The 9,604-nt window shown below is 41.7% G+C and overlaps 1 protein-coding gene across 4 annotated transcripts in view; it reads right to left on the bottom strand.

Moving 5' to 3' along the window:
* Nucleotides 1-9,604, bottom strand: part of LOC122555375 (protein eva-1 homolog C-like) — a 145,182-nt gene that overhangs the window by 25,879 nt on the left and 109,699 nt on the right. For all 4 annotated transcript variants that reach the window (XM_043701325.1, XM_043701326.1, XM_043701324.1 and 1 more), the window contains one exon: nucleotides 6,693-6,836. In XM_043701325.1, the coding sequence (XP_043557260.1) occupies nucleotides 6,693-6,836 (144 nt within the window). The remainder of the gene's footprint in view (nucleotides 1-6,692; nucleotides 6,837-9,604) is intronic.

Genomic DNA, 9,604 nt, shown 5'->3' with positions numbered 1-9,604 from the left:
GATGTCAGGCTCACTGGTCTATAGTTCTCTGGCTTGTCTTTACCACCCTTCTTAAACAGTGGCAACACATTTGCCAACCTCCAGACTTCCGGCACCTCACCTGTGACCATTGATGATACAAATATCTCAGCAAGAGGCCCAGCCATCACTTCTCTAGCTTCCCACAGAGTTCTCAGGTACACCTGATCAGGTCCTGGGGATTTATCCACCTTAAACTGTTTCAAGACATCCATCACTTCTTCCTCTGTAATCTGGACATTTTGCAAGATGTCACCATCTATTTCCCTGCAGTCTATATCTTCCATATCCTTTTCCACAGTAAATACTGATGCAACATATTCATTTAGTATCTCCACCATTTTCTGTGGCTCCACACAAAGGCCACCTTGCTGATCTTTGAGGGGTGCTATTCTCTTCCTAGTTACCCTTTTGTCCTTAATATATTTGTAAAAACCCTTTGATTTCTCCTTAATTCTATTTGGCAAAGCTATCTCATGTCCCCGTTTTGCCCTCCTGATTTCTCTCCTACTTTCTTTATACTCTAAGGATTCACTCATTCTATCCTGTCTGTACCTGACATATGCTTCCTTCTGTTTCTTAACCAAACCCTCAATTTCTTTAGTCATCCAGTATTCCCTATACCTACCAGCCTTCCCTTTCACCCTGACAGGAATATACTTTCTCTGGATTTAAAAAGGATAAGACTAGGTAGATACAGATAAATTATCTCCAACGATTAGGGATTCTAGAGTTGGAGGCATATCTAAAAATTAGTGCCAGACTGTTGAGGAGAGATGTTTGGAAGCACTTCCACACACAAAGGGTGATAAATGATTGGAGCTCTCTTCCATAATAGCAGTGGATCAATTCTTAATTTTAAATCTGAGATAGATAAAGGTTTATTCAGCAAAGATATTAAGGGATATGTGCCAAAGGCAGGTATATGAACTTAGGCCATAGATCAGCCATGATCTTGTTGAATAACAGAACAGGCTCGAAGGGCTGAATGTGCTATTCCTGTTCCTGGTTCCATATTCCTACATAAAGCTTCACCAAGGTTATTTTGTCCCAAGCTACCACTGGAGTACATTATTGTGGACATTAGTGAAAACAAACAAAACTGACACAAATTTAACAAGATGTGGCAAATAAAATCATTACAAAAATACAGTGGGTGAACCTCCTCAATGTTTGTAATACAATTAGTAGTGTTGAAGCTGTGAGAAATTATTTTATCGAGGTAAGAGTTTTTATCTTGTTCATTGTTCACAAAGGGAGGAGAATGGTACATTCTGGTAACTAATCTACAGAGCATAGATTCTCAGCTTCAATTGTTTAGTCATGCTATCATACATTTAGATATTGGACAGAAAATGGATTGTACAGAATGAGATCACTTTTTGGGAATGACCGGTGAACCTGACAAATATCTCACACAAATATACAGAAACGTAAATGCACTTATTTATAAAGTTGATCACAAATATAAGACATTACATTGTAACCATCATACCTAACAGTATTTTGATTTTATGATTGAAGACCATTTATATATAGCCATGTACATGTTAATAGAATTGGTCTGGCTTGATTTGCAAAAGCTACTTAAACAGTGCTTAAAACAAAAGTTTATTCTTGATCTATTACATTATTGGTAAAATTTCCAGTGTTGACAAAAAGTTAATACTAAATTTTCATTTACATAAACCCCCACATAATTATAACAGTGCAGAAGGAGGTTGTTCAGTCCATACTGCTTGCCCTGGTTCTCCTAATTGTCACTTCACCCAGTACCATTCTCTAACCTTCTCCCTATATTCATTCCACAGAAATAAAAAAATAGAAACAATAATTTTACTTTGTAATTTTTCATATGTCAATCTATCGCATTTCCTTATGTGAGCTATTGGACCTCAACTGCATTAATAGTCAGGTTACACCATAAAATGAGATCTAATGTTTTCATATGATGTAAACTCTTTGTAATTAAATGTATAAATTATTTCAAATTTAAATTCACATGTATCAGGAATTGTCAATAATTTTACAGTGGCAAACACACAATGTTTCCGGTATCCACTGAACACATTGTATTTGCCACAGTGATGTATACATAATTTGAAATAGGTCACTATTTAATAAAATTTTGAAACTTACTGATATTTGGCACTAAGATAACAGTGCTACTAATAATAATGAGCTTCCAATGCTAAAAGTCCACTTTGTCTTAAATGTGTGTCAAATTTTGGAAGTAACAGTAGAATATTTCTGATATCTGGGTGTAGGTTTGCTCATTAAGCTGGAAGGTTCATTTTCAGCCATTTTGTCACCATACTAGGTAATATCTTCAGTGAGCCTCCAGGCGAAGCACTGCTGATAATTCCTGCTTTCTATTTATATATTTGGGTTTCTTTGGGTTGGTGATGTCATTTCCTGTATACCTATACAGTGTATTCAAAAAGAAAGGGTACCCAATGAACACTGTCTGCTGATTTTTCAGCAACAGACCCCAACAAGCAGACAAAACACATCCAGAAACCCTAGCCACTCTCCCTACATCAAAGACATCTTGGAAACGATTGCCAGACTACTCAGACACCTTGGCATCATGGTAGCCCACAAACCCCCCAACAGACTAAAACAGCAGCTAATGAACTTGAAAGATCCAATACAGACAAGCAAAACTAATGTAATTTACAAAATACCTTGCAAGAACTGTACCAGGCAGAAAACTAGCCACAAAACGACATGACCCACTCTCACTGGTATCCTTACATCGTCTGGGACAACACATCCATCCTAGGACAAGCCAGACAGAGACATGCACGAGAATTCCTAGAAGCATGTCATTCTAACCAGACCTCTATCAACAAACACATTGACTTGACCCCATTTACCACCCTGAGAAAAAAAGGAAATGACATCACCATAGGAAATGACATCACCGCAGGAAATGACATCACCAACCCAAAGAAACCCAAACATATAAACAAAATGCAGGAATCATCAGCTGTGCTTAGTCTGGAGGCTCACAGAAGATATTACCTAGTATGGTGACAAAATGTCTGAAAATGAACCTTTCAGCTCAGTGAGCAAACCTACATCCAGAACCTCAATCTTCTCAAAACTCGTCGATTTCTGATATCTGTTTATAATTTGCCAGATGCAGGCAAATTGTTAAATATTTCAATGTTAACTTTATAATTTTTATCAATCATTGCTTACATACACAGTTTGAAAGATTCCATTATATGAACAAATTTTCTGATGCTTTTACATGGATTTCTAATTATTTGTTATTCAAACTTGACCATCATACATGTAAACAGAGAATAAATACCTCTTGCTGAATAGTATAGGTAACGATTTTTAGGACTGATTGGTACAAAGCCAAAGTGTGTCATTCATTGCATCAAATCGATAAATGGCAACATTTTATATTAAAATGGATAATAACTGTTTAGAAGATTGGTGGAAGAGTAAGTATTTACATGTAATACACACATCCAACGAATATGAGATTTGGTAATGGCCACTCAGATCTAGGTTCACTTGAAAAGTGGAAATAGGTAGACAAGCAGTAATTCAAGACTTCAGCTTCAATGTGATTCATATTTCACAATTAACCTGTTCTTATGGGCAAATTGGAAGAAAGAAAGGTAGGAGAGTGAGAGGGAAAAGCTGGTAAAATAACAATAATACTTGGTGGGAAGTCCACCACCCAAGTTTCCCTCCAAGCCACTCACCATCCTGAGTTGGAAATACACCGCTGTTCTTCACTGTCACTGGGTCAAAATCCCAAAACTCCCCCCCAAAGGGCATTGTGGGTCAACCCACGGCACATGGACTGCAGTGGTTCAAGAAGGCAGCTCACCACCACCTTCTCAAGGGCAACTAGGGACAGGCAATAAATGCTAGCTAGCCAGCAACACATGTCCCACAAGAAAACAAAAAAAGATGAAAGGGCTGGTCAGACTGGGTATCCATTTTGAAGAAAGAGGATGAGTCAGACCAATGTGTCTCATTGGCCAGACGTTTCAGCCTTCTGGCATTGGGGGAGGGGAAGTTTAATATTACTGCCCTCTGCTGATGTATTTGAAGGCAGTGAGAACATATGAAATAAAGTTGGATGCCAGCCTACTGCATTCCCACCCAACTTCAACTTGACCCCATATTAGGAGACTGGGGAAAGAATCAAGTAGATGACCCACTCTGAAGTTTATTCTGGCCCTTAAGTGGACAATCAACTGCCACTGATCTGCCACAATATAAGTGCGGGTGAGAAGGCATGTTCATGGTGAACAGCTCAGCATTTTCGCTTAATGGCTAGTGGTGGGCAAAGAGGGAGACTACCTTATTTGAGGGGTTGGGGGGAGCTTCCGTGTGCCCATTAGGAGCACGCATACCAAAACAGTGCTCCTCTTTCATATCCTCGCCTGTCCTCTTTCACCTTACCACTCTTGACTTGTTTACCTCATGCCCTCACTGCAGTCTCCCAGTTGTGCCCACCCAAGATCTCTAGACCTACCTGAAATTGAGGAGAAATGGTCACTTCTTACAAAGGACTGCCTGTAGCCACAGCAATAGTTAGTCATCCCTCTGGCACAACTGGCTGCCGGGACTATTGAAGTGCTGATCAAATTAGCTAGCAGTTCTCTGGGCTGGGACATCCAGTCCCTGAAGAGTAGATTCACTACTTTTCACCAGTTAATGATGTCTCCAATTTTAAGGGAAGTCAGATTTTGATGATGGAGAGGTGCAGACTGACTTTTAACTCAGAGGGATGGGTAATCAGTAAAATTCATCTCAGGACTATCACCAACTTGTCAACTATAGTCAACTATAAGGGCACTCTAATACAACACTGTGCAGTTCCCCAAGTCTCCTATGAAAATAACTGATGCCACTGAGCTTTATAATAAATATATCTTTCACTTGAATCATATCAAATAACAGTTTGTATCTAGAATCTTTAATCTTCTAGTTATCTCTACACAGAGAAGAATGAATCATATTTCTGGTGTCCTTGTAACTAAGATCACATGGATATCAACAGAGACTTGGCCTGAAAGAAAGCATTAACAAGCAGCTGTGGACTACAATTTCCAACGTAGAAAGGGTAATGAAGGCTCCTATGATTCACCGTCTAGGCCCCATAGGATTCTGCATCATGAAATACTGTACTTCCTTTATCAGCCACACAGGCGACATAACATCAAAGCTCTCACTGCTGCTGAAGATTAAGAATTCACTGGCATAGGGAATTGTGGGATTAAACTTGTGACCCATGATTCTGTGGTGCAAAGAATCAGTGGGAAAGTAGGCTCTGAAATAGATGACCTTCTAATTAAAAAAAATCAACTGCTGTTTTATTCCTTCAATTACGGTTCAGTTATACAGGAAGGGGGATCAGAGGAGGGATCACTAAGGAGATTTTTCACTTTCCTCTCCTTTGAAACAATGAATTTTACTAGACTTCAGGTGGTGGGAATGGAGGAGGAGAGTGCTATAAAATAATGTGGACCCTGTGTCAGAAGGGATGTCTATTGCTGCTCCCATGGTCTGTGAGGCAAATTGATTGCCCATTCTATAGAACTCTCAGCATTTTGAAGAAGACAGAGAGGCCTCCCCACCTGCGACAGTCCTTTGGGGGTAGGGGGATGTGATTACATTGGGGTCAGAGGTGTTAGACTCCTTAATGGAGGCTGTGGACCCAAAACGTCCCCTGGAGAGATTCGGTCTGCAAATGGCATGGCCTAATGATGTCAGTTATCGTGAATCATAAAGTTGACTTTTTTTATCTGAGGCATCCCTCCATATTGAGGCCTCCCTCAGCTTCTGACCAGTCTCAGCAGTGCCCACCTCCCCTAGTGCCTTAGCTAAGGCCTCAGAACTGCTAATCCTTTGAGTGGATGGTAGACCAATTAGGAACTCGCTTTCTGTAAAATGACTGGGTAGCATGGCGGCTCAGTGGTTAGCATGGCTGCCTCACAGCAGCAGGGACCTAGATTCGATTCCAGCCTTGGGCGACTGTCTGCGTGGAGTTTGCACATTCTCCTCGTGTCTGCGAGGGTTTCCTCCGGGTGCTCTGGTTTCCTCCCACAATCCAAAAAAAAGATGTGCAGGTTAGGTGAATTGGCCATGCTAAATTGCCCATAGTGTTCAGGGATGTGTAGGTTAGGTGCATTAGATAGACGTAAATATAGAGTAATAGGGTAGAGGAATGGGTCTGGGTGGGTTACTCTTCAGAGGGTCGGTGTGGACTTGTTGGGCCAAAGTGCCTGTTTCCATACTGCAGCGATTCTATGATTTTATGACTGAGCTGGTCCCACTGCCGGGAAGTGCAGACTCAGGGCCATCATTTATCCCAGAAACCCATGGTAAAATATGACGCAATGCGACTGTGTTTTGCATATGCAACTATCATATGCTGAAATCTTTGATAATGCCTTTTAGCTGATAGGAATAAATTCTTAAGACAGATTTCTTTTTAAAGCAGCAAAAGTTTCAGAAGAAGATGTATTTGTTGATGGGCTGGAATGTGCTGGAGTGGGACCGTTTCAATCTTGATGCTTCTGATAAGGGGTCTGATATGCCATGAAAAGAAAAATAAAGAAATCCCTCCAGAAAAGGAGTTCAAACCATTTCTCTTTGAAAATAAATAATTGAATGTCAAAATGATTCACTCTTACCACATACATAGATGACACTGAGATACTTCCGTGTTCCAGGAAAACAAGGGTCTCCAAAATAGTGGCTGCTAGCAATAATTTTACAGTTTTGTTTACCGTAACAGTTTGTAGATACAACTTCCAGGGCAGTGTGCGATAAACATTCTGCAACACAGAGGAAAAGGATATGTGTTAAAACGCACATTAACCACACAGATATGATAGTTTACAAAAATAGAACCTAGAGGTGCATTTAAATCCGTACATGAAATCAATACATTTGGTAAATCATGCACCAGTGCTAGACAATAAATAAAGTTGCCATTTTGAGGTAAAAATTGAACTGTTTTAATAATATCTTTCAGAAACCAAAGTATGATTTACCAACTTAATCTGACCTCCACCTGACTCATCTGCACTAGACCTTAATGCACGTTCAAACAGTCACTCAATTGTCTAACTAGCTATTAGTAATGCAAGTTGTCTTATCAATGTCACCACTATTCAATGGAGAAAAGAAACCTAAACCAGTTAAGTTTCCGATAATACATTCTTATTTCCTAAACTTTTGTACCCACTGCTTTTTAAGATGAGAAAAACATGCATAATTTTTCTCTCCCTGGTGTAATTTGGGCAATGGTGAGAATGTTGTGAAAATATGGTGAAAATGAAAGAAAAGCAGTCTCTCAACATTGAGAAAATGTTTTCCAATGTTTTCCTTAACCTTTAAATCACATCTTCAGAATGTCACGATTGACTGGCAGCTACCATTATTTCCAGGGATTGGTTAGCTCAGTTGGCTGGGCAGTTGATTTTTTTTGATGTCGAGTAGTAGCAACAGCATGGGTTCACTTTCCACACTACTGAGATCACCATGAAGGAACCCCCTTCTCAACCTCTCTCCTTATCTGAAGTGCGAGGTGATCCTCAGGTTAAACCACCACCAGTCATTGCTCCCTGACGAGAGAGAAGCCCTATGATCTGGTAAGATGCTGGCAACTTTTACTTTACTTTATTTGCAACTCAATAATAGCCCTTATTTATAAGCCATTTCCAATTCTCCTCTCCTTCTCCAAAAAAAACTGGATGGTACCAATTCCTAACATATAATTGGCAATAAAGAAACCAAAGAACGGCAGGTACAAAAACAGAAATTGCTTGAAAAACTCAGTGGATCTGATAGCATCTGTGGAGAGAAAGCAGAGTTGATGTTTTGGATCCAGTGACCTTCAGAAGGGTTGAAATATTAACTCTGCTTTCTTTGCACAGATGCTGCCAGGCCTGCTGAGCTTTTCCGGTAATTTCTGTTTTGTGTATGCAATGGGTAACTGCAGATTGCTGGTGGCATGGTGGCTCAGTGGTTAGTACTGCTGCCTCACAGTGCCAGGGGCCTGGGTTCAATTCCCATCTTGGGCAACTGTCTGTGTGGACTTTGCACATTCTCTTGGTGTCTGCGTGAGTTTCCTCCCACATTCTAAAGACGTGCAAGTTAGGTGAATTGGCCATGCTAAATTGCCCATAGTATTAGGTGGATTAGTCAGGGGTAAAAGTGGGGGAATGGGTCTGGGGGGTTGCTTTTCGGAGGGTTAGTGTGGACTTGTTGGGCCGAAGGACCTGTTTCCACACTGTAGGGAATCTAATCTAATCAACTGCTTGCCTCGGCCAATATGTAACTGCATCTGCAGGACAATATCTACACAGATCCAAGGCCAGCATCCAGCCCGACTCTTGGTCCACGCAGATGAGCAGCTGTAAGCCACCAGTATCACCACATCATTATGCCTTCTCTCTGATCAACTCATTCACCTCCTCAGCTCTTAAATGATTTTCCTTTGGAGGTCAGGGATGCATACAATGTGCATGCTTCTGCCAGGTCGAGTTGCACACAGTGACATGCACATATTTGATACATTTGCCAAGGATGCATCTGGAGGCTCTTAGCTTGTTTTCTCAGTGCTCACTCACTTCATATTTACTTGGGTGTTACAAGAGTCGTAACGCTTTTAAGCATGCAGGTAAATTACAGGCTCCCAATCACTGCAGCTTGCATTGCCTTCTAGCACAGAGGGAGAGGCAGGCAGCTTGTCTCAGTGGTGAGCAATGATCAGTCAAGGGGGTGGAAATGCTACTGGACAATATTGGTCTACACAACTGTCACACCTGCAGCAGGTGTCAGCAGCTTAGTTAGTAAAATCATTGCTTGAGCATCAAGCAAAAGGCCATGTACGAATATCAAGGAAGAGCAGGGATCAAAGGGGAATAGAGCTAGTCAGGAGGTACTGCCACAAGTAGTCAACAGACTGTCTCGTTACATTATGGGATAGGGAGTTGGCCATTGTCAGTCAAGCTGCTGGTCCTACCAGAATCTAGGAGAAAGTGAGGACTGCAGATGCTGGAGATTAGAGCTGAAAAATGTGTTGCTGGAAAAGCGCAGCAGGTCAGGCAGCATTAAAGGAGCAGGAGAATCGACGTTTCGGGCATAAGCCCTTCTTCAGGAATGAGGAGAGTGTACCAAGCAGGCTAAGATAAAAGGTAGGGAGGAGGGACTTGGGGGAGGGATGTTGGAAATGTGATAGGTGGAAGGAGCTTAAGGTGAGGGTGATAGGCCGGAGAGGGGGTGGTGGCGGAGAGGTCGAGAAGAAGATTGCAGGTCAAGACGGCCGTACTGAGTCTGAGGGTTGGGACTGAGAAATGGTGGGGGAGGGGAAATGAGAAAGCTGGAGAAATCTGCATTCATCCCTTGTGTTTGGAGGGTTCCGAGGCGGAAGGTGAGGCGCCCTTCCTCCAGGCGTCGTGTTGCTATGGTCTGGCGATGGAGGAGGCCAAGGACCTGCATGTCCTTGGCGGAGTGGGAGGGGGAGTTAAAGTGTTCAGCCACGGGGTGGTTGGGTTGGTTGGTGCGGGTGTCCAAGAGGTGTTCTCTGATACATTCC

The sequence above is a fragment of the Chiloscyllium plagiosum genome, chromosome 12 (genome assembly GCF_004010195.1).
Source record: "Chiloscyllium plagiosum isolate BGI_BamShark_2017 chromosome 12, ASM401019v2, whole genome shotgun sequence".
Classification (NCBI taxonomy): Eukaryota; Metazoa; Chordata; class Chondrichthyes; order Orectolobiformes; family Hemiscylliidae; genus Chiloscyllium; species Chiloscyllium plagiosum.
Note: the sequence above shows the minus strand (reverse complement) of the source record. Positions and strands in the feature narration are given on the sequence as shown.